This window comes from Gobio gobio (assembly GCF_949357685.1).
Source record: "Gobio gobio genome assembly, chromosome: 21".
NCBI lineage: Eukaryota > Metazoa > Chordata > Actinopteri > Cypriniformes > Gobionidae > Gobio > Gobio gobio.
Genome location: NC_137117.1, coordinates 34,577,198 through 34,603,915, shown reverse-complemented (window position 1 = coordinate 34,603,915; position 26,718 = coordinate 34,577,198). Strand labels below are relative to the sequence as shown.

The window sequence follows — 26,718 nt, the reverse complement described above, 5'->3', positions numbered from 1 at the left end:
GGGTACACAAGTGAAACAGTAAAAAGTTACGTTGAAAGAGTAATCCTTGAGCTTTGAACCCTTGACGCATGACTAACGCAGAAGCGCAGAGGATAGAGCATAACAAAATACCGGTCATGAATTAGAGTCTAAAACGAGAATTTTAAAAGAGAAATGGCAGAGGATTTCGATATAAGAGAAGAGGGGCTTGAGTTTGTTGCCCATCACTATCCGCAAGAGGCGCGCGAAGCTCCTATACATTGCGTCAGGGGATACTCTTTCGCCGTAAAGTCGACTTGCGTAGTTATTTTAGTCAATAAAGTTTTAAATATGGATACAAACGTGCCACTTCGCTTCAGAAGGCCTTCATTAACTCCCCGGAGCGGTGTGGAGCAGTTATATGATGGATAGATGCACTTTTATGGACTTCAAATATGACCCAACAATTCAATCAAGCGTATAGCGTCAGTTCTGGCAGGTCACGTTAGTCAAACTGTCTGTCAGCTGATCACGTCTACCTATAGGAATACAACGTCTATCACCGCATGCATATATAAGCTCCTCAGTACCATCAGCAGCTATCACGTTTCTCCAGAGCTCATTTACCCTCCTCCACCCCCAGCTCCTCCTCTCGTTAGTCAGGATTTGATATTCGGATTTCCCTTGAATCAGACAAAAATTCCTGAATCACTTTGTACATGTAATATCAACATTAATGATATCTGCAATACATTATGTTGCTACTGTTATGTTTACCCTAAGGGGGGTTATTGCTGCTCTCCCTGCTCTTATGCTAGGCTGCATGGATACGCAGGCTGTTCTTGCTCAGAACAGAACCATACCGCCAATCCAAACTATATTCTAATAGTCAATCAATCATCTTTGACGATACTGGTCCTGACAGAACTGCCATTATAAAGCTTGGAAGAGCCAGGACATTTTTAATACAACTCTGATTGTATTCGTCTGAAAGAAGAAAGTCATATACACCTTGGATGACTTGAGGGTAAATCATGGGCTAATGTTCATTTCTGGGTGAACTATCCCTTTAACAAAGATTAATAAATGCTGTAGAAGTGCAGTTCATTATTAGTTCATGTTAACTAAGGAAACCTTATTGTGCTACCCTTTAATATGTACTATTATAGTATTATTGAATTAGCTTTTATTTGATATTTTCAGCTTTCATTTTAGTCTTAGTCATTTTGTTTATGTGCTTGTCATATTAGTTTTTTTCTGTTTTGAACCTCCTACATTATATGAACTTAATTACAAGCTTTAATCCATTTTTATTTTAGCTTTAGGTTTAGTCAATTTAGTGTTATTTCAGTTAGTTGCCAGGGCAACAGTTTTAATCTTCTTTTAGTTTTTTTTTTATGTTAAAGGTCCCATGGCATGGCATTTTTCTATTATTTTATAATGTTTCCTGAGCTGTACTTATATTGTTAGTATGACTTTTACATCATAAAATGTCATAATTTAGAAATAAAAGGCATTTTTTCTATACTGCTGTTTGCCCTGTGGCTGAATGCCCTGCTTCAAGAGGCGTGTCTGCTGTGAGACTTCAGTAAAAACACCCACTGTTGTGATTGGCTGACATCTTTGCATTTTATATGAGCGGAGGGGGCGTGGTTTATCGAGGCACGAGCAGGCACGAGTCTGCCAGGGAGACGGATGGACCTGAGTTCACTTCACATCAGTTCTCAGCATGTCTGAACTGTTTTAGTTACAGCATATACTTTAGGTTATTAGTCTATTTCTAGTCGGAGGGACTGTCACTCATGTCAGAAAGTTAGTAACTTTAGTAAATTATGGATCAGCGCTGACTGGAGACGCGAACCGTTTAGAACGATTCAGTCCGATTTGGTGAACTGATTCGGTTCACTAAAAAGAACTGGTTCAAAAGAAAGATCGTTCGCGAACCGGACATCACTAATGTACCAGAGACTGAGCTCAGCGATTGCTAACAAAGTTATTTATAGTAACTACTGAGTTATGAGAGCACTGTCAGTCAGCGCGAGTTTATTGTGTTTGTATCTGAGAGTTCTGAATAAACAGTCACACCGAGTCCGTCTCTTCATCATTATTCTACCAACTTTGTAACACATGCAAAGTACCATTACAGCTGTCGAGATGAACGAGTGAAAAGTAAGTGTTGATAATAGCATTATTTTTAAAATAAAATAAAAGCGTCAGTGACGCGCGTTGAGTACACAGCGCAAACAAAGACACAACAGCAGTAATCGGATGTAATCCAGTTTATTGTGGGGCTAGGCTGGCTAGCCCGGATATGCTCAAGCTTACCCCCCTTCTGCTTAATCTCACGCCGCGTTTGGTGCCTCCGCTGTGGGCCAGATGCAGTACTGTGGGTCGGGGATGTTGAAGGCCGAGCTTCGGCGTGTGTGAGGTTTATCTCTGCTGATGTTGAGCAGAAACTCATGACTGTATGCACAGTTTAGAACCGATAGACGCGACGAGGACGTACAAAAACACTGACTCACAAGATAGAAAACACGAAAACACCGTTCTGTCTGGAGAGAGAGAAGCCGCATTGTGTGCACGAATAATAAATAATTAGCTACACATCAGAAATCACTGATCACAGATCAGAAGGAACTGAAAAAAGACTTCTGTTTTCATTTGTACATCCAAACACTGAGAAACTGCCAGCGTTCACTCGTTCACAAGCAATGATGCAATGATCTCTCGAGCGTTTGCATGGGCGTGCCAGATTCTCTGGGCGGAGGAAAGGGAGGAAACCGTGCCTGCTTGGACGTCAAACCAGGAGACTTCAGGATTGGCTAGTCTGGCCTGTCATTTTCTCAAAGGCAGAGAAAGACAGCCACAACTCGGTTTTACACCGATCAACATTTCTATCCACTTGGGGACAATATTCAGGCTAGGGGAACTCATATTAATGTTGAAAAACCTCATAAAATGAAAATTTCATGCCATGGGACCTTTAATCTAATTTTTAGATTTTATTTTAGCTTTATTACCAAAAAAACTAGCTAAAACTTGTTGCTAAATTTAAGTGATTATTTGCAACAACAACAAAAATCTTCCCCTCCATCACAGCTCACAAATCTCATTTGCCTTTCCAACCTGGCATTGGATAAAAACATGAAAGAATGAACAGCATTTGGTGTCTTTGACATCAAACCTGGCGCGGTTATATTTAAGAGCTGCAGAATGTAGCGCACGAGTGATAAATTTTATGGCCACTATATGCTTTCATTGTATAGAAAAGAGCAGCATGAACATTCTTCAAAATATCTCCTTTTGCGTTCCACAGAAGAAAGTCATACAGTTTGAAACAACATGAGAGTGAGTACATTTTTAGATTAACTATCCCCCTCTGCAATGGAAATGAGATGGAACATTTTAATTCTGAGAAAGGGGTTTTACTCAATCATAATTTGTGTATCTCAGAACAATGAGCTCAGTGTGTGAGTTCCATTACGCATCTGTTGACTTTGCTGCAATGCCAGCACTAAATATCAGTCGTATTTCAGTGTACCTCTATTTTTTACCATTGGAATGACGCTAAAACAACACACCTCTGTACAATTTGCTTGCATTCCCATGCTCTAACAATTCAGAGCAAGTTGTTTTGCAGTAAAGCAAAAGCATGACTTTGTGGTGAAAATGCAACAAACGAGTCTAGTCCCTATTCATCTTTTCTGTGAAACGTTACACAAAACAGAAATAGAACAATGCCTGAGAGTATGTGAAACTGATTTGTTGGAGGGTTTCGTTCCTTGTAATTTCTCTAAGCAAAAGTCTTTGCAACAAATGAGCATCCGACGCAGAGTTTAACTTAAGGCAGTTTCCCAGCGAAACGGCTCCTACAGAGGGCACGCAATCTGCTGAAGGAGTGATATTAGCATTCATCAAGTCGCTCCACAGCGGGGAAGGAGAGATAGAGACAGTAAGAGAGATAGCACTAAAGAAAAAGAGGAGGTGGTGCCCTGACACAAGAGTGGGGGAGAGTTTTTAAGAAGCCGACGCATTCTTTTGACATATGAGTGGGGCGCGTCTGCAGAAACACTTTTATGTGCAAACTAACAAACAGATCAGGAATGAGGCATTATCCTGGTTATCCAGATTCTGATTGCGAATTCCTTAACGATTCTTCAATTATTGATTCAATTATTGATTCTAGTAGAGGAAGAACATGTGGAATTGATAAATTCAGTTATTATTGCTCTTTCTGCCCTCAGCATTGCCCCAATGATGAGATATTTCAGATTTTAACAGAAAATATATAACAAATGAGATTTAAAGTCTTGCATAAGGTGTGTTTACACTGAAAATTTGATACAGCATAAAGGCCCCATATACTTCAAGCGTAATCCAAGAATGAACTGGTGTGATGTCATTTCTAATAAAATCAGGTCAAAACAAAGTTAGTTTGGAGTTTCTGGAAAAGTTTGCTCCGGCTACCATTTGAACGTGACGATGACGTGATAGGTAGGTGTAACTCTTTGAAGTGGGAAGTGTATTTCTTCTGTTCAGTCCATCAAGGTTAGGTAACTAATTATACCTACACCTGTGACTCATTTTGTACCTGACACACTCTGAGGAAGGCTGAATGGCTGAAATGCATCAGTGTGCTGAGTTTTAGTCACTTTTAGGCCCCATCCACACGAAGCCAGAGCTTTCCCTATCTGATCTTTTTTTCCCTCGTTTCAAGAAATATCCGCAAACACACGAGAGCACTGAAGCCGACTCAAAACAATGTAGTATACATTCCAGGCCAGTGTGTGGCGCTGTGATTCTGCCACAGAAATGCACTAAAAACAGAGAAGAAGAGTTGTGGCTAGAAGGGGCACAGTAACGGTCGGAGGTGAGGCAAAATCTCACCATAAAATAACAGTAAATAAATGTGCTACTTACCAGATTCTGTTTTATTAACGCCTACACCCTAAACCTACCCTTACAATAATGCAAATACAGTAATTAAATGGTGCAATATTGATGTGCCCATGCCCAGTGCCCGTAGTTTTATCCCTTCTAGTCTTTACCGCGCGGGACGTGGTGTGATGACATCACAGTTTCACAAAATATACGGATTGGCTGTGCACACGAGAACACAAGGGTGTTGTTTTCAGATTTATCCACTCTGGCACCCGGTTTAAAAAAAAAAAACAGTTTTAGGCTCCTAAAACGTCTGGACGAAATGCAGATTTGATACAAAATTCTTACATACCGGTATACAGCTAAATGTGTCTCCGTGTGGACGCGGCCTTAATGTTTCTAGAGTGAGTCATGCTTGAATAAAGACTTTTTAACATTTTTTGCCAGAAGAAGTGCCTTGGATTCTTTGTTTTCTATAGATACAACTGGAGTTATATTAAAAAATATCCTGGATCTTCCAAGCTTTATAATGGGAGTGAATTTTAACTGAGATGTTGAAGCCCAAAAAAGCTCATCCATCATAAAAGTAATCCACACGGCTCCAGGGGGTTAATAAAGGCCTTCTGAAGCGAATATCCATATGTATAACTTTATAAACTACAAACACTGACTTCCTGTAACGGCCGTACATGAGTCTAGTTCTGGCCGAAGAGTGACCTCTTGTAGGCGTAGCATAAGCTTAGGTGAGAGTAGACGCCTCCTGCGGTTCCAACTATTTGGGATGAGCAAGAAACTCAAGCTCCTCCGACATTTCTCTTTAAAAATTCTCGTTTTAGACTTCTGATTCATGACCGGTGTTTTGTTTTGTTTTGCTCTATCCTAAGAATGAGCATTTTGCAAGGGTTATGTAACCTTATGACCACAACAGTAACACAGTTAAAGGAGTGATGAATTGAGAAATTGACTTTTGACATATAAAAGGTAATGGTAATATAAGAATATCCTGTAAGTTTCAGAGTTGAAAACTTCCTTGTTAGTCAAAGAAAAGCTTTTATTGACACCAGGCCCAGCAAACGATTAATCTCAGAATATGCCCGGCGGTGACGTGAGAGTGTAGAGAAGCACCGCCTCAACAGAAGAAGAACAACGCCTGATTCTGTAGCCCCGCCCACCGACTCGTGCCACTAATATGACAAGAGCAGCATAGAGCTAAACAGCATCGAATTTCTAAGCAGTAAACATACCACTTAAGCTTTTCAGATTCAGATTTCTAAGCATTCGGATTCCAATATTATGAATGCATGGATGAACTTTATTTTTAATGAATATTCACTCACGTGGGGAAGACATTGCATGCATGTTCATTTAACCACGGATTCGTTTGTAAACAAGAGACTGGATTTGCAGACAGGATGAGATTACATGAACGAATGAAGCAACACACTAATGTGAGTAAAACATTTTTTTAATATGTGATAGTATTGCATTGTTACAGATCGTTTGATATTTATGTATTATTATGTGTACGTGTCTAACAGAACATACCTTAGCACACTGTCACAGGCTGGAGAATACTTTATTTGTGGTGTTCGATCGTGCGGGCCAAGTAACGTTAATAAAAAAATATCATTCCAATCTATCGCGGGTGGATGAGAGATGAATCATTGTGTTTGTTTGATAAAGATACATTTTGTGAGCCCTGGCTATGGGCTGGGCGATTCATTCCGGTTGCCGTTTGCCACACACTGTCACTGACAGGGGAGCTGAAGCTCATTAAATATGCAAATCTTATCCAGTCATAGCAGTGGGCGTTTACTTCCAAGTCTTCAGAGCGGCACGCCCATCAAAACCGAGCGTGTCTTGAGAGAGCCTCAAAACCATGGCAGAAAATAGCCTATTACTTATTCATTATGATGTTTTTGAATGTAAAAATCACGCGAACACAATAAGTTGACCTCAGACAACAGTAAAACATTTTTTTTAAAAGCCAGTTCATGACACCTTTAAGGCCATTACATACTCCGCAAGAACAAGGAAATGTGATCGTTTTCTCGAGGTGGCAAGAACAAGAACTAAGTTTGTTCTGGCCAGGACATTCCATACTTCACAAGAAAAGCAGGTGCCGAACATCTCCGTTTCTCTGCATTAACCCCGCCCACTTTAAATTTCTGACCAATCACACAATAGTTCTCGGACACCCACAAGAAAAAAGTTCTGCTCAGATGATATGTCGAGAACGAGCTGCGAGAACTCCCAAACCAGGGCTGTGAGAACAAAATCAAATAATTTTGTTCTCGCAGGCCTGGGAACGAGAACGTTTTTCTCTGAGTATGTAGCGGCCTTAACAGTTCTTAGTTCATTTCCAAACATAACGAATGTTGTGGTTCAGCTAGTGAGTCTGATTGATCTGACTGATTCATACACAATTTGATTCACTAAAAGAGTCAGTTAATGAGAGTGATTGCTTTGTGAATTAGACTACACTAGTTGAGCTTTGTTTTTGTAAATATTATTAATATTGGTTATTTATTTTTATTATAATTATTTATTCTATTCTATTATTTATTTCTTATAATTTTTTTACTATGGAATATGATGAACAACTGGTTCTCCCCCCTAGAATTCTAGGTAAAAGGTGTTTGCAGTCTGTGTGTATGTTCACTCACCTCTGACACCCCACACACACCAAGAGGATAAGGATGGTGACCACAAAGGCAGAGGCCGCTGCGATGGCCCCCAGTATCAGCACCTTTGGGAGATGTGAAAACATTCCACTGAGCTGCAGACACACACATACACACAGGTCCTGCCGTACGGCTCGTCCAGGGCACCTGCAGACAGAGATATATCATGAGTTATGACTAGGCCCACAGCGCACAGAACTTATTTAACAATAACTAAATGACAGGAAAATGGATATAAAAAATGAATAAGATATACTGAGGTACTAAATTATGCTAATAATAATGGACTCTTTAGAAGCCTACAGGAAGGACTACACAGTTTGATTGAAATGATTAAGGCATGTCAAGATGTTTAATATCAATATTTTAGAGTACAGCAAGAAATCTTTTCTGACATCTTGCCGATGGACTGGCAACTCAATGACTGATACAGGTGTCCCACATAATGTGAAACCGTTAAAGTCCCGTTATTATGCTGATTGGTCAGATGGCCTAGTCTGTTGTGATTGGTCTACTCTGCTCTGATTGGTCAGATGACCCAGTCTGTTGTGATTGGTCAACTGTGCTCTGAGGGTCAAAGTAAACATCGTTCGTGGGCAGCCAATGAAGATGATAGGCTGGCATTATGCAAATTGGTTACAAACCTATGTAGATTCGAGCAGGAAGTAAGACTAGAATTACTGACGACTCGTTTCAGGCAGTTCAGAATCGATTCTTTCTTTTGGAGACAATAACTTTATTTATTGTGCACTTTAATCTTCAAATCTTTGCAGATCTTTTACATTCAAAAGCCATATATACTACATGGAAGTTAAAGGGTTAGTTCACCCAAAAATGAAAATTATGTCATTAATTATGCCGTTCGACACCCGTAAGACCTCCGTTCATCTTCGGAACACAAATGAAGATAGTTTAGTAGAAATCCGATCGCTCAGAAAGGCCTCCATTGGCACAATGGCACTTTACACTCTCAAGACCCATAAAAGGTACTAAAGATGTCGTTACAAAGTCCATCTCACTACAGTGGTTCTACAATAACTTTATAAAGTGACGGGAATAGTTTTTGTGCGCAAAAAAACCCTAAATATCGACTTATATCATGATGACCGATTTCAAAACACAGCATCATGAAGCATCATGAAGCTTCGAAGCGTTATGAATCAGTCGATTCAGCGGTTTGAAGCGCCAAAGTCAACTGATTTCAGCAGTTTGGCGGTTTGACACGCGATCCGAATCATGATTCGACTCACTGATTCATAACGCTTTGAAGCTTCATGATGCATTATTTTGAAATCGGTCATCACTATATAAGTCGTTATTTAGGTTTTTTTGCGCACGAAAACTATTCTCGTCACTTTATAAAGTTATTGTAGAACCACTGTAGTGAGATGGACTTTGTAACGACGTCTTTAGTACCTTTTATTGGTCTTAAGAGTGAACCGTGCATTGTGCCAATGGAGGCCTTTCAGAGCCATCAGATTTCAACTAAAATATCTTCATTTGTGTTCCGAAGATGAACGGAGGTCTGACGGGTGTCGAACGACATGAGGGTAAGTAATTAATGACAGAATTTAAATTTTTGGGTGAACTAACCCTTTAAAATCAGAAAAAGCTTAGTAGGGGCACTTTAAATGAAAATCCACACTAGTAAACATAGTTTAAACATTAGTAAACAACAAGTAAACTGGCTAATTGTGTGAAAGTGCTGTTTTTGTAACTTGTGGTTTGGAGCAAGCATCAATTATTCAGTTGTTTTATCTTTTTTTAGCTTTGCATCAATTCATTTATTTTACCCCATGCGGCTCACAGGCTCATGCTATTAACAATACACCTAAAGCAAGAATTTTTTTTTTTACAACCAGTAACTTTCTGACTCGAATGAAAGTTTTTAAGAAGTAGCCTATCTCTTCCAGTTGCTTTTAACACTAGCCAAAAGTGTGTTGAATCACTTGCACTCCTTCATATTGCTTGGATGCCTCAGTGACAGACATGTCTGGCGTTTAATCTGTGTCTGTGTACAGTAATGCCAGGGATTAAATCTGAAGTTTAATATTAGTTGCTGAGGCATATAGGCAAAGCTAAGCTAGCCATTGCAAAGATAAATACACAAAATCACTGTGTTATACAGTATGTGGCGCTCTCGTCCAGGATGCAACATGAGTAAAGAGAGTTCACTCATAAAGACATTGGAAATACCATGTTTTTTGAATGTGTAGTGCTATGGTATGGTATTCTTTGAAGTACCACGTAAATACAATGGTACATGAACATTGAGTTATATGGTTTATAAGTAGTGTGATATTATACTTTGTCTTAATCAGATGCAACGAGCTTCTAGCAACAAGCAATTTGACAACTGCTGGGTTATGTGACAAAATCACAGACAATCATCATATACACTACCGTTCAACAGTTTGGGCTCAGTTCAAAGAAATAAACACTTTTATTAAGTAAAGACATTTATAACAGTACAAAATATTTCTTTTTCAAATTAATGTTGTTCTTTTGAACTTTCTATTCATCAACAAATCCTATAATACATATCACAGTTTTTTCCACCAAAAATATGAAGCAGCAGAAGGCCTTTATTAGCCGTGTGGAGCACTTTTATGATGGATGGATGCACTTTTATGGACTTCAAAACAGAAACAGCCATTCACTGCCATTATAAAGCTTGGAAGAGCCAGGACATTTTTTTAATATAACTCTGACTGTATTCATCTGAAAGAAGAATGTCATACTAGGATGGCTTGAGGGTGAGTAAATCATGGGATAAATTTTCATTTTTGGGTGAACTATCCCTTTAAGCATCGAATCATCATATCAGAATGATTTCTGAAGGATCATGTGACACTGAAGACTGGAGAAAAGATGCTGAAAATTCAGCTTTGATCACAAGAATAAATTACATTTTAAAATATATATATATAAAAACAAAATGGTTATTTTTAATTGTAATAATATTTTACAATATCACTGTTTTTGTATTTTCGATCAAATAAATGCAGACTTTTTACAACAACAAAAACATCAAATCTGTTTTCTTTATAAATCTTATAAAAAACATTTTCAAACTATGTAAGTTCATTAGACATTATGTAAAACTATGTGAAAAAATGTATTTAATAGGCTAAGCAATCAAAAGAGTAAACACAACTACAAGCCAAGCATACTTTGAATACTTAATTGTACTTTTTAAGTATATCTCCATCAGAAGATTGAGTACATGTACAGTCCAAATATCCTTAGACTTTCTGTCAGTGTAAGTCAAGTATACTTAAGTGCAATTTTAAGTGTATTTCTGAGAAGTACACAAAAAGTAGACTGAAAGTACACTAGTTTAAAAGATAGCACACTTGAATAAACTTCTTTTTCATAAGGCAAAGTAGTCCTTTTTGCAAGGTATAGCTAACATTTCTCTCAAAAAAAAGATCAAGATGACAAACTACTAAAATGTTTTCACAATTTTTCACCTGGTCCTGACATTAGTCATCATGTCATAAAAAAATGTCAGCCTGGCATATGAAGAAATCCATCATTGTGTGTATGTTGTTGAGCACATACATCATGGACTGAAGAGAGCAGTGATTCTGGACTCATTCCTCTCCTTTACACGTGGGATCAAATATCAATTTTTCAAGATGGTCTGAGCTTTCCCCTCTAAACACACACACACAAAACAACACGCATGCAGTCAGAGGAGAAATGTGGCCAAAGCTTAGGATTACACCGAGAAAGAGGCAGAGAGAGCGGGATATGACAAAAGACAGACTAAGGAAAGCAGGTCATGGAAACCCAAAAGCATTCACCATTTTTATGATGGTGGGTGTGAGTTGCGTGCGTGTGTGTGCCTAGTTTATAAAACAAGCCTCGGTGTGAGATAAACGCTTTATTATTATTGCATCCTTCTACCATCCCCAAAAATTCGAAACCATCCCTCCCTCTCTCTCCTCCGTCTGATGCTGCTGTCAGCACATTTCCTAAATATTCCGTCGGATCCGGAGAGAACGGCTGAGAAGCCTGCAACATCTGCAGCTGAAAAACGAAAGGAAAGAAAGCAGTGAGAGTCCTGAAATAAATGGAGGCGTAGAAACCCGACAGACGGCATTAGGCTTCGGACAAGTCTTTAAACAGGGCAAGTATTTGGAGCAGTGTGTTGTTTAGTGCTTCCCCATGGGAAGGTTTCTCTAGCAACAATTCATACATCTCTGTTGTTCCCAGCTCTCACCATGGCAGCGCTGATGAACGCACAAACGCAACATATACGCGCGCACACACACTTTAATATGAGTGTGTATATCAGCACATGTCTTTGCACAGAGGAAATGGCAAGTGTGCAATGTTTCGCAGGGCAATGTGCATTACCGCAGAGAAAAAGCTTTCTTTATGCTTCAACCTGCACTTTCAGCAGCTTAAATGCGTCATTTAAAGAAATACCACCACAAAAAAGCTTTGAACTATATGAAGAATGACTCTATTTAGATGGAAATCAACTACAATGTTTCTCCAGTATTGTAAATGTGCATTGCCATATACATAGTTTCTGCAACCCAGGCTCATTGGGAAAGCATGCCTGTGACGATATTTCTGCGAAATGATATTACGTTGCTCCATGCACATTTCTCAACACTTTCATATTCGAAATGTCCAGCGAGTAGCGCTAAAAGCATGTTCAGTTTTATCCGAAACTGTTGAACGTAAAGTTGGGGCTAAAGGCACCGCGGAGTAAAAGGCGCCTTTGATTTTATTTTCCTCTAAATCACTAGATGGCACAAAAACCTGCCTCAGCACTTTCCAAAACATCCTCTTTTCAAGGTGCACGTGGAAATTTGGCTAATCCTTGATGCGATCGCGGGCAGCAGCGCTAAGTTGATTCTCTGCTAATTTTATCTAATATTTAATATTTTTTTAAATGTTGTTGATTTAAGTAGCAAATTATAATCGATAAAATGTAGTTTTTCAATAACGGAAGAATATGTAAAAGTATGGTATTTGGGGTAAAAGACACCCCTGCTGTTGGTGAAAAAGGCACAATAATTAACATGATAATATACACTCACCTAAAGGATTATTAGGAACACCTGTTCAATTTCTCATTAATGCAATTATCTAATCAACCAATCACATGGCAGTTGCTTCAATGCATTTAGGGGTGTGGTCCTGGTCAAGACAATCTCCTGAACTCCCAACTGAATGTCAGAATGGGAAAGAAAGGTGATTTAAGCAATTTTGAGCGTGGCATGGTTGTTGGTGCCAGACGGGTCGGTCTGAGTATTTCACAATCTGCTCAGTTACTGGGATTTTGAACCACAACCATTTCTAGGGTTTACAAAGAATGGTGTGAAAAGGGAAAAACATCCAGTATGCGGCAGTCCTGTGGGCGAAAATGCCTTGTTGATGCTAGAGGTCAGAGGAGAATGGGCCGACTGATTCAAGCTGATAGAAGAGCAACTTTGACTGAAATAACCACTCGTTACAACCGAGGTATGCAGCAAAGCATTTGTGAAGCCACAACACGCACAACCTTGAGGCGGATGGGCTACAACAGCAGAAGACCCCACCGGGTACCACTCATCTCCACTACAAATAGGAAAAAGAGGCTACAATTTGCACAAGCTCACCAAAATTGGACAGTTGAAGACTGAAAAAATGTTGCCTGGTCTGATGAGACATTCAGATGGTAGAGTCAGAATTTGGCGTAAACAAAATGAGAACATGTATCCATCATGCCTTGTTACCACTGTGCAGGCTGGTGGTGGTGGTGTAATGGTGTGGGGGATGTTTTCTTGGCACACTTTAGGCCCCTTAGTGCCAATTGGGCATCGTTTAAATGCCACGGCCTACCTGAGCATTGTTTCTGACCATGTCCATCCCTTTATGACCACCATGTACCCATCCTCTGATGGCTACGTCCAGCAGGATAATGCACCATGTCACAAACCTCTAATCATTTCAAATTGGTTTCTTGAACATGACAATAAGTTCACTGTACTAAAATGGCCCCCACAGTCACCAGATCTCAACCCAATAGAGCATCTTTGGGATGTGGTGGAACGGGAGCTTCGTGACCTGGATGTGCATCCCACAAATCTCCATCAAGATGCTATCCTATCAATATGACCAACATTTCTGAAGAATGCTTTCAGCACCTTGTTGAATCAATGCCACGTAGAATTAAGGCAGTTCTGAAGGCGAAAGGGGGTCAAACACAGTATTAGTATGGTATTAGTATGCTTGATTGGATTGAGTGGAACGTGTCAAAGTAACATCCACATGGATGGCAGGACCCAAGGTTTCCCAGCAGAACATTGCCCAAAGCATCACTGCCTCCGCCGGCTTCCCTTCTTCCCATAGTGGATCCTGGTGCCATGTGTTCCCCAGGTAAGAGACGCACACGCACCCGGCCATTTCCTTTATTTCCGTTTAAAATAATCTGATAAATGTATTATTTAATTAAATATCACTTTATTCTATGTTTGCATTCATTTTTAGTACTTTTAAATAATACATATTATTTTATGTTTTGTTATCTTAAACCCTCAAAATGTCAGGTGGTGAAACTGTCCAAACAAACCAAACAGACTAAGAAAACTATTTAATGGTGTCTTAATAATACAACAATTAAAAAGTAAATACTATGGCATCATTTTAGGTTTGAAACCTTTCATATAAACAAAGTTGATAAATATCAGTAGTTTTAAGGCTATTGCGATAATTGAAAAACTTTTGTCCAGCAATTTGCATATTCTCAAATGTCAGGGTGGCACAACTGCAACCATGGCTCTTTTATTATGAATTGACAAGGTAATAACAGTAAACATGATCAAAACACCGTTTTTGAAGCTTTATTTGTCAATGACCCGCATAAAAGTTTTACAGCCTCTAGTGTTTATTTCAGCCGGAAACTGCAGTGAATTGAATGTACTGATATGTTTTTGAATTTTGCAAAAATTTAGTTACCTAGTCCTTTAGTGAACGCAATCTAAATCCAATCACACAAATATGCGCGCTCACTCACGCTGCATCATTGTAATCAAATTTTGCAGCAGACGAGCTGTTCCCTCCCTGCCCAAACCTGACCTCCCATCATCCTCTAATGGCCCGTGGAACAACCCAAAGCTTCTTTCAACTCTCGCCGCAGGATTAAAGACCTGCCACAATTTCCCTAATTGTGGACAGGAATTCACAAGCTGAATGTGATTTTTCTGCCCTAACCCAAGTCTAATCGCACAACACTGTAAACGTTCAGTTTTGCACATATTTTTTGTTTGTTTTAAGCACAATATTTATGTAATGATATGCTAAATAATCAGGACTGATGCTTCATTCGTTTTTATTCACATAACCTGTGTTAAAGGTCAGTATCAGGAAGGAAAATGCAAAAGCAGTTTTGTGATTTCACTGATAGGCTACTATATTGAACTTGTTGCTATGTGTGTGATAATTAAATTATAATGTAGCTATTTTTATAACAGCATATTCAGAACAGTTCTCTCAGTACAGTATCCTACCCTGCATAGTCAAACCAACACATTTTCAGACAGCTTCTCATTTCCTCACATTATCAGAGTTTATTGGCTCTAGCTTAGAAAATGGTAATAAAATATGACAAGAACTCAGAGTTAAACGATGTCGATGCTTGACGATGTCAGATAACTTGGGATGAAAGGGTTGTAATGGATTACAACCAACCAATCAGCAGTTAAATTTAAGTACACAATTAGATAAAAATCAATTTAGGTCAACCAATGATCAAGCAATGCTTCATTTTGGTTCAGTCTGTGGTGTAAAAGGTCGCATTAGCAATTAAAGAAAAAACACTTAAACAAAACATGGTCAGGTCAAAGTGTCTGAATAATTTATATCCATACAGGACGCATAGCCTGACAAGCCAGACCCACATCAAGATGTTGGGTCTGGGAACACACCATTGGCAGGGCTCAATCCGAGGGGCGGGATAAGCGGTTGTCTTTCAAATTCCCTCTGCATGCAATAGGATAGTGCTACAACCAACCAGAGCAACAAAGAAGGTGAAGCTGAGCTAGTTGATAGATTAAATTTTCGCTGTATCCGGTCGGCAAAACTCCGAACACATCTTCCTTTCTTAAAAATGACTTCAGTGCCGTTCTTTGTTCTTTCCTCAAAGAAAAGCTTAACTCCAAGTCTTCCAGAGTCGCGGCCAAAGCCGATTGGAAAGACCGCTGTTCGCCAGCTGCTTTGTTTACAAGTAGCACACGGAACCACCGCAACTCTGCCGTCATTATGTTAAGCCCGCCCACCGACTCTATACACGATGTGATTGGCCTGACCAGAGTTTGGTTTTTCTGGCTCGCAAGCCAATGGAGAGTTGCTAGACTACCCTAGTTGCTAGGCTGCGTCTAGATTTCTAGGCTAGATCCCACACCAGCCGAACAACTGTCAATGCTAACGGTTAGCTTTCTTCATAGATCATATCTGGCCTATATAGACAGTAAAGACTCTTATGAGGATCTGTAACAGAGCTGTAGTGTGTGACAGAAAGTTCTCTCTTCAGAGCTGCTGTTGGAATCACGTGCACCTCATCACATCCTCGTCATGCTAATATGACAGCTAAACTCGATCATAACAGGCCCTCGTGAGAGTGAGGGAGTTCAGCTTCCTGCTGCCCTTCATACTTTCCCTCATCCCACTCTCCATCTTTCTGCTCACCATGCGGATAAATTTCATTATGAGAGAGGAAAACCCCTCAATCCATTTCCTCAGAGAGACTGCAGAACAAGTCCCTGACTGACCCCGACATTTCAGAACTGGGTGAGTCGTCGCTGTTGGGTATTTCGCAGACAGTAGAGCCATTTAACACCTCCCCACCGTGGCCTGTGGGTTTACACTGTGGAGTGTTTTACAAAGAGGACCATCTGGACACTTTTTCATAACACTGTGGTTGACGGTCGGACAGGATTGACCAGTGCAGTTTGACGGTTTTGTACACCAAGACTGTGTGTGTGTGTGTTTACACTTAGTGTATCAACAGATTTCAGCAAGCTGGCAGCAGTAATAGGTCATGCTTTCTCCTGCCAGCAAGCTTCACTATCTCTATTGCTTAGTGCCAGTGATTTAAACAAAACCCATACTATGCATTAAGCTTTTTTACTCTCTTTAGTGTGTAATGTTGCTGTCTGAGCATGAAAAAGGTCTGCAAAGTTCACACTCAGCACAAAGTCACTCCAAGGGGAGTTATTCTCTATATCAGTAGCACTGTTTCTGAACTCCCTGAACGCCTCCATTGTAGTCTTGAGTTTTCTTCTAGGAACGAACACGCCACAATATTCCATATTTAAATCATTCCCGGAGCGAGGTCTGGTTGAGTTGAAGCTTGCAGTTATGATAAGTGACATTTCCAAAACAGGAAATGGTTGACCAATCACAACACACTGGTCCAGCCAACCAATCAGAGCTCAGTGCGCTTTTTAGAAGGATTGCATACTTTATTAAAGTGCCCCTTTTAAGGTTTTTCGAATGTTACCTTTCATGTGTGTAATGTAGCTGTTTGTGAATGTAAACATTCTGCAAAGTTGTAAAGTCGAAAGTGCACGATAAATAAAGTTAATGTCTCCCAAAAGAAAGAATCGACTCTGAATCGCCAATACGAGTCATTTGTATTTCGAATCTTACTGCGTTACAGTCACTAGAAAAGACATTTGCATAATGCCCATCTATGTTGTAACATTGTCCTCCCGTAAACAACATGAACAGCCCTCAAAAGTCATTTTACTGATGACTCCTTCTCAAATCTCAAGTTCAACCTGAGATTTGCAAAACGTTTGCTCTTGAAAGATGGGTCAGTACCCAGTTTATTTGGACCAGCTGCTCCTCAGAATCACAACCTGTAAGTATTATTAATTATTGATGCATATATTTTCTAACGGGTGTTCAAAATACGTAGTTTGTGTTTTATATTGTGTACGTTTCTGGCTAACCGGCTAACTCACAATATTACTGTCTTACTGAAATACATCTGCTCATCAGCTGTGGGCCACTATTACCTAAAACTGTGTCTATTAATGCAGATTGTCTGTCGTTCTTTCTACTTTGAGTAAAGATAAAGGATGGAGCAAGATTTATTTTACAAACGTTTATGTTACATCAGCATTCACGTTAGTGCTTGGCTAGCATATGCGCTGTTATTGATACAGTTCCCGCATGTGCACCGCAATAAATGAGAAATATACACAAGGGTTTGTTAATGACGTGCACTTGTTAAAGACGATGGTGAGGAATTACAGTTGAAACATCTCATAATGTACCTCAAAATGAGTAGACCAATCACAACAGACTGGGCCATCTGGCCAATCAGAGCAGAATATCTTGTGGAAAGGAGGGATTTATAGAGGCTGATTCATCCAATGATTTTTTGACCTTTGATGCATGTCAACCTGTTGTAGGAGACCTCCAAAACTAAATTAGGAGCCTTTAAAATAGCATAATGGGGACACTTTAAGTAGGTACTTATTTGTCTTTGAACTTCAGGTTTTGCGGAAGCTCTGTCTATTTCTCTGGCATCGCTTTCAAAGAGTGATTTGCTGGTGAAGTGGATTTACTTATTGTAAAATAAATAAAAAAGTTATCATGAGCATTGAAATGTTTGAAGCGGATGTCGTAACAAATGTCAGTAGACCGGGAAGATTTAAAAATGAGCGGTTCATTCATAAATTTGAAGGATCATACCTTCATGTTGTGGAAATACAAAACCAGAAGACAGAACACAACGAGCGCAGCGCTGAAAAGGGACGGGGCTACATAAGGTCTATATATTCTATATAGTAATCTGTACGTACTACATTTATCATGTTGTCATTATCACGTGATATACCTGTCATGGGTGTGTGCAGGCAGAGAGACGAATTCAGGCTGATACAATTCTCAAACAAAGTTTAATGATAAAGGAAACTCAGGTGAGCCATAAAGGTAGGAAGCAACACACTCTATACATAGACGAGACTGGACAAAGACTGAAGGAAACAGGAGAACTTAAATAGGGAACACAAACGAGATGAATATACACAGATCAACTCATAATGACAGTGACCATGGAGACAGACGAGTGGCGGGAAACTGGAACAAAGGAACATGTGTCAAGGAAACAAAACGACAACACAAACTGACAGGCAAGTGACAATACCAGCGTCAGTTATGTCGCTTCACCTCCATTCACAAATCAAAAATAAAGTGTCCTTATATTATTAGAGTTTAAAATAGTTTTCGGGAACACTTTATTTTAAGGTGGCATTGTTACACGTTACATGTACAGTAAATGATGCATAATTACAAGTAACTAACCCAAACCCTAACTCTATAGTAAGTACATGTAGTTGATTAATATTACTCAGTATTTATTTACAGTATTTAACTACAATGTAACTCCGCCACCTTAAAATAAATAAAGTGTAACCCTGTTTTCTATTGTAATATATTTTAAAATGTAATTTATTCCTGGCAAATTATAAAATGCTGATCTGATGCTCAAGAAAAGTCTGGGGTCAGTATGATTTTTATTCCGCTAGGATGCATTAAATTGATCCAAAGTGAGAGTAAAGATTTCTGTTTCAAATAAATGCCGTTCTTTTAAACTTTCTATTCATCAAAGAATCTTGAAAAAAAAAGTAAATATGAAGCAGCACAACAGTTTCTAGAGTATCAAATCAGCACATTAGAATGATTTCTGAAGGATCACGGGACACTGAAGACCGGAGTGATGTCTTCACATCATGGTCCAGATCACCCAGGCAAAATTTATTCAGCGATAGCAACCGCCTGGATGTCAATACGCCTCACTTAACAAAGAATTTTTCAAAATTCCAATGGGAAAATGAATAGGAAAAATACCCTACGTTGGACAAGCGGTTTGGAAAACAGATGGATGTATATTGGCAAACTGCAGTATTAAAGGGACATCTCAAACACTAGCGAACACCCACGGCGGTAGGTTTTTAGGCATTAAGAATTTCTTTGATACTGTAAAATAACCTTTGTAGAGTTCTCCAGCTCTTTGAAGTTTACAGTCACTGCAGGCTTTATCAGTAAACACTCGAGGGCTTCTCATAACAGTTTGAAGGCAGTCGAAACGCCTGAAGTACACTGTAAAAACACCCAAATGGGATTTTTACGATGCTGACTGAATTTGTCTCCGCATGTCCTAATGCATCAAACCGTCTGCTCAAAGCAGATTAAAATTATTTCAGTGCTTAACTTCACATAAAGCATCTTAACTCTAGACTAGTCAGACCTGCTGCGGCTGAGGGTTGATCGAGGCTTCAGCACAGTTCTCCATAATGCTATTTCAGGCTGTGAGGAAGTCAAAAGCATTCTCTCCATCACAGGCATCGTTTGAAGCGTGTTGAACGCGAGAGTGACAAATCCCTTCCCTGTGCTTCCGTCAGTGATGCATAAGCGTGCGAGGGGTGGCAATCGCTTTGATCAGCGACTAATCTCTGATTGTCCTGTTTGGTATCCTGACCCCTCGGCATCATTACAGTAGCACTTGGGCCCGGTTTCACAAACAGAGCTTAGAATAAGCCAGGATTAGGCCTTAGTTCAATTAGGGCCTTTAAGTAGCTTTTATAAACTTGAAACAATACTGGTGTGCATCTTAAGACTAAACAATGGCACTGGCCTATTTTAAGATCTGTCAGTGCAAGTTGCTTTCAGTTAAAACATGCATTTTAGTCTGGGACTAGCTTAAGCCTTGTCTGTGAAACCGGGGGTTTGAGTTACAGCCACAGGGAGTTTGCCTTTTCACTTTACATCCATCAGTGGTTTGAACTCCATCCATAAGCTTGTCAAGTGTTGAACAAAACTATTATCAGTTGGAGATGTGGTGTGGTGATTGACGTAATGAGCTGTGATGCTCATGCGACTTACAAAAACATAAAAATTGACAATAAACAACAACAAGTTTTTTAGTTCCTTTGTTTTCTTTCTGGGGTGCGTTTCCCCGAAAGCATTGATATCCAACTATGGTCGCAAGTTCCATCGTTATCAGCATAGTTTCAAAGAGTTGGTGTTTCCTGAAACCATAGTTCCAACGAACAATCGCAAACCGCATCGCAAACTTGTGTGGTTGCAATAACAGATCTTGACCTGTGGTTAGAAGCAGAGTTTCTTGCTTGCATGACATGTGGACTCAATAAACTCTTATCTTGAGCAAAATAAGCAATCTGACATTCAGTACAATCAGTCCTGTTTTATTTATAATACATACAAATGTAATTTACGTCTTTTAGTTTGTCAAGAGATTTAAAGCACTGTGTTTGAAGAGTTTGTGCATGTGCGTACGTGCTCTAGTACACACTTAATCTGGGAAATAAAGCTAAGTAACTGAGAAAAATGAGAAATAGTCCTCAGATGCCATGTCAATAATTTATAGCAAAACATCTTTCATTAAATCGATCTCAAGCACTTACTAAAAGAAGTTATTACTCCACCACGTGCGTGACATCATTAACCAACATGGTTGAATGACCAATTTGCGACAATACGATTTCGGGAAACAGTCGTGAATAACTAGTTGATTTCTTCTTCAACGATGTATCGTAGTACTGTGGTAGTTCAGCAGCGAGTTACGTCGTTGTACGGGAAACGCACCCCTGTTTATTTCCTGTATGCTTTGTTCCCATTGTTAATTAGTTGCTATGGTTACTCATTGATTAGTTAATTATGTTGACCTGTTGCTTATCTAGTTTCCTTTGTTTGGATTGTGTCTATATATTCGAGTTACTGTCTGTCGGTTCTCGTTTGGTTAATGTGTGTTTAGCTTTTCTCTTGTGGTTTCCTGTGATTTGATTTGGTAAAATAAAGACTACATAGATTCTGGAATATTCTCTTTGTCTTCAACATTGTGCTCGCCTGCAACCACATCTCATGACTGTACAAAATATAAATTATAAATACATTTGAAAATTAAATAAAAGGGAAAAGTATCTCTCTCTAATAAAAGTAGAAAAGAAAATTAACTAAAAAAATACTGCTATGATTGGATAACAGTTTTGCACTTTGAAAACGTGTCGAAAAAACAACAAACTGAATTATTTGTCCTTCAATATGTCTTTATCAAACAAACACAATGATTTATCTCTCATCTACCCGCAATTAATTGAAATGTTATTTTTTATTACTTGGCCCACCCGATCGGTGGATATAACCATGAACCGTGCATCACTAACACACACACAAACACACAAGCCAAGTACATGCATCAGCAAAACGTCACTGCAGACAAATCAGCATGTTCAAAACTTCCGCGATTGTATTTTTCCTTTAAATATCAAGTCAAGAGAGTGAACAACGCACATCAAGATAGTGATGGGAAGTTCGGTTCTTTTCCGCGAACCGGTTCTTTCGGACAGTTCGCTTCAATGATCCGGTTAAAAACCGGTTAACCGGTTCTTTTATAAAGTAAAATACTTTACCGGTTCTTTTATTTAATTCATATAAAGTAATTTGTAATCATAACTTAGTATAATAATAATAATAAGTATCGTCATCATCACCTTGGATAAGTTCTTACATTTACGTTTTGCAAAAGCACTCAATACAGCCACAAACGCAGATGTTTACACAGAATAAATAAACTTACAAAGACATGATATAAATTTACCTCGGTTCACCCGTGCTCATATTATCAGCACAGCATCAGCTGTCCGAGAGAAACAGTTCGGTTCAGACAACGCTTTCACGCATGCTCACTTTGCAGTCTCTCAGCTCACCGGTTCTCAGAATTGAACGTGTTCGAAAGACCAAACATGTCCGAAAGAAACGGTTCTCGATTCTGTACTGGTGATCCGAGAACCGCTGCCACCCGTTCCTGACTCGAGAACCGCTGTATCAGTGAGTAAGTGTGCTTAGATATCAAATGATCTGTGCATTGCTATCACATATAAAAAACATGTTTTACTCACATAAGTGTGTTGCTTCATTCCTCAGCATTGTGTTTTAATCTCAATATGTCTGCAAATTCAGTCTCGACCGGTGTCTTGTTTACAAAAGAATCCACGGTTAAATGATGCGAACAAACGTGCAATGTCTTACCCACATGAGCTGGATCTTCATTAAAAATAAAGTTTAACCATGCATTTCTAATATTGGAATCTGAATGAAGTTTATGCCGCATGTTTATTGCTTGGAAGTTCGGTATTGGGTCCGGTTTAGCTCCACGTAGGTCTATGTTATTTATCTATAACATGTCATGCGCGAATCGCTGGGCGCGGTTACAAAATTAAAAGGAAGAAGATAAATGTAATTTAATTTTAAGATTTAAGAACTCTTTTAATTTAAGAAAAGGAACTACTAGAAAATTACATTTACAAAAAGTACATTGGTGATATGCATATGTTAAACTTATTCATATGCATCCACAATATTATCAGTGGATGGATGAATAAATCATTGTCAACACAAACAGCACACAGTTTTTTTTTATACAAAACGGTGCATGCCGTCCCCTTTTCCCTGTTGATGAGCAATATTTTCACACTTCTGAAGGCAGCTTTCTATTTCTGCTCAAACACTGCACATTTAATAATTCATTGCTCCTCCTCTGTACACACAACTGCCGTGAGACAAGAGAGACTCAGCAAAATGGCTAAGAGAAGCAGGAACTGGAAGCACATCAGATTTTGGACTACATCATCCATCATGCTCGGATCTGTTCTAGGCTCACCGCTTGCTTCCGGTTAGGGAAGTTACGGGATTATCAGAAGCACATTAATCCAGAATGCAATGTTTTAAGCACCTGTGCCAAATATCGCAATGGGTTTGATAAGAGAAAAGCTGTATAAATCAATTAAGATGCGGAAAATAAGGAGTTCATAAATATTAAATGTGCATTTGGTCACATTAGACACATCATGCCACATCTGACCTAGTTTTGGCCTCAGATAGCACATCCACGGGCCGTTCACTGGCAGGCTGCAGATTGCACACATCAGTGACAAGAGCAAGTTCTGATCTGACTGACTGGCTTTATGCCATTTCTAGGAGTCAGGGTGCACAGGTTTTTATCAGTCCGCCGGGAAATAAAGTTCTGTTTACAAGGTGGCAGAGGCTGCTAGATTTAGCGCTTGAAAAGATGACTGAGTCGCTGAATTTGGCAACGTTTGCAAGGTTCATGCCATCAAATTTTGCACAATATTCAAGGGGTAACTAAACACGTTTGGCATGAGCCAATTCTTCCCTCAGAGTTTTCTTTGAGGCATTTAACAGCAAATAAAGGAGACAAGCACATTTTTAAACTACCATTTTGGGGTCAGTAAGATGTTTTTAATGTTTTTGAAAGAAGCCTCTTATGCTCAGCAAGCATTTATTTGAGCCGTAAAAACAGAGTAATATTGTTAAATATTATTAAAATTTAAAATAACTGTTTTATATTGTAATTTATTTTAAATTGTAATTTATTCCTGTGATGCAAAGCTGATTTTTCAGCATCATTACTCCAGTCTTAAGTGTCACATGATCGAGAAAAATGTATTATTATCAAGGTTAAAAAATAGTTGTGCTGCTTTACTTTTTTCACGGAAACTGTGTTAAATTCATTATATATATTTTTTTTGATAAACAGAAAGTTCAAAATAGCATTTATTTGAAATAGAAATCTTTTTAATCAATTTAATGCATCCTTGCTGAATAAATTGATTACTTTGTTCTAGTATTTAGCAAATACTTTTCCAAAGAGAAAAGCCCTTGTATCCAGAGAGACTTAAGAGACAGATGTCCTAGAAAACCCTATGATTGGGTTGCTTTACTCAAGGGAATAGAGGTGATAAAAACTGTTGCGATCATTTTGAGGTTAGACACGCAACCCAGATCTTAAACCATGTGCTTCCCTACCCTCATCTGATCTACATAGCCATTCATCCTATTTCACTATCCCTAGTTTTTTGCTCCAAGGTGCAACCTGGTAGTCTAAACTTGGGGAATAAAGTCAAAAGGAGGATTTTGAAGAATTGTGCAGTCACTCTTTTCCATGTAATTACAACGAAAGGGTGCTGAAGCTTTCATGTTTCAAAGAGGATTCAAAATCACCATAAAGGTGTCAAAAATGCCCCATACCATATGCACTATATACCATGTCATCTGAAGGAACAAACCAAAATTTAAGTCACTTAACATTCATGAAAGAATAATTATTTTGGATCATGTTTGGTTAATGTTCCCATTAAAGGCAGAGTATGTAAGTTTTGCCGCTAGAGGTCACTTATTCAAAACAAAGGCGTAGTTTCATGTTTGGTTTTGGGATTTGGTTCACGTTTATGTTTTCATGTCTTTTATTTTGTAATTTTGCCTCAGTCATATTTCCTGGTTCTTGTCATGTGACCTCCTTGCCCTTATGTGCTTCCCTAGCTTCATGTGTCTTGTTCTGATTGGTTCCCTTGTCTATGTGTCATGTTCTCATTGGTTGGTCTAGTCATGTGTCCATAGTTCTCAGTGGTTCATTGTCTTGTCATGTGGTTGAGTTCTGGTTGTTTATTGGTTGTCATAGTCATGTGCTCCCCTAGTCTCTGCATATTCTCATGTTTGCCTTGTCAGTTTGTCGAGTATTGTTCCTGTACCATTGTTGGTGAGTTCCTTGTCTCTTGTTCATGCCAAGCCAAGTCTGTGTTTATTGGATTTCTGTTCACATTTTGGATTTAATAAACTGCGTCTGGGTTCATCTACGCTCGCCTCCAGTGGACTTCCGTTACACGTAGCTTGAGGATGCCGTGAATGAGAATGGAATCATGGGAGTTGTTGTCCTCACCTCCACAGCCGATGGAAATTATATAAATGTACACTAGAGTAAATCACGCAGTGAAAGCAAATCTAGACTCTTTAGACTCTAAACTAGTCTAATCTACACGACTACATCAGTAAGAACGTGAGAACTAAAAATTGTTAATCACGTATTGAGTGCATGCATTCTCTGGGTGTATGTGAGGGATATACTCGATAATGTCAGATCGCACATTGTTAAAACAACAATTAGGCTACGATATTATCGCAGAATATATATATCGCACACCCCTATTTTAAATCCATCTTTTTAGCGGTTAGTGCAGTTTACAGCACAATAGCTCCGTGTCATCTTTGTTTCTGCTAGATATGCCGTAAAGAGTGCTGCTTTCTGCCCCCTAGTCATATCTGTTATGGCGTTGCTCAGAAACCCATCTATAATAAATTTAGCCAGTGTTGGGGAAAGTTACTTTCAAAAGTAATGCATTACAATATTGCGTTACTCCCTATTAGTTACTTTTTAAGAAAGGTATGTTACTTTTGCGTTACTTTTTCTCACCAGGGCTGGGCTTGTTTTATTTTTTTATAACATAATTGTTCTATTTTTGGGCAAATGTAAAGACCCTTTCACACCAAAATTGGAATAATAAGCCTCAGGCTGAAAGAAATGCAAATTCACACGTGTACAGTAGAGGGCGCAGCTCAAACAAACCTTTCAGCTGTGCTGCCATTCTGGATAATGGAAGAATAGGACGCAGGAGAAGACATTTTAAAACTTACTTCACCAATAAAAAAAAAAAAAAAAAATCAAAGTTCAGCAGCAAGTACATTGGTCAATAATTGAGATTAAATGCATACAAATATTTGTTTTATTCAACATATTTAATTATTGGAGGTTCTGATTTAGCATTTGACAGATTTTATTCATTTTGAGAAATACTGAATCTATTTTGTGCAAGTGAGATTAGTAAATGCCTGCTCACATTTAGTCTAGAGCTACAATATCCATCATGTTTCCTGCAATTACGATTTTTTCCCCCCAAGGGACAAGAGAGCTGTCAGTCAATAAATAGGAAAACAAAGTAACTTGTTTGAGTTACTTATTTGAAAAAGCAACTGCTGTAAATTTTAAAAGTAATGCGTTACTTTACTAGTTACTTGAAAAAGTAATCTTATTACATAACTCAAGTCACTTGTAATGCGTTACCCCAACACTGCATTTAACATATATCTGTTCTCAAAGTAAGCTCACGCTCCACTCGTCACATGGTAACCATATAATAATAACACAAATTCTTCTAAACTAGCATAACAAAACATTAAACACTACTAAATCACTACAAAATTTTTAGCATTTACTCTCCTTTTTGAGTGTCATGGCAAAGCATGCTGGGAAAATCAAATCCCAACCAAGTTCTGGTTAAATTTAAGATTGTCTAAATTAAAAGAAACA

At 38.8% G+C, this 26,718-nt stretch overlaps 1 protein-coding gene across 1 annotated transcript in view; it reads right to left on the bottom strand.

Moving 5' to 3' along the window:
• Window positions 1-26,718, bottom strand: part of LOC307117160 (uncharacterized protein) — a 70,518-nt gene that overhangs the window by 24,126 nt on the left and 19,674 nt on the right. Inside the window, exon 2 of the mRNA XM_079801899.1 lies at window positions 7,506-7,670. Coding sequence (XP_079658025.1) covers window positions 7,506-7,609 — 104 coding nt within the window. The 5' untranslated portion in view covers window positions 7,610-7,670. The remainder of the gene's footprint in view (window positions 1-7,505; window positions 7,671-26,718) is intronic.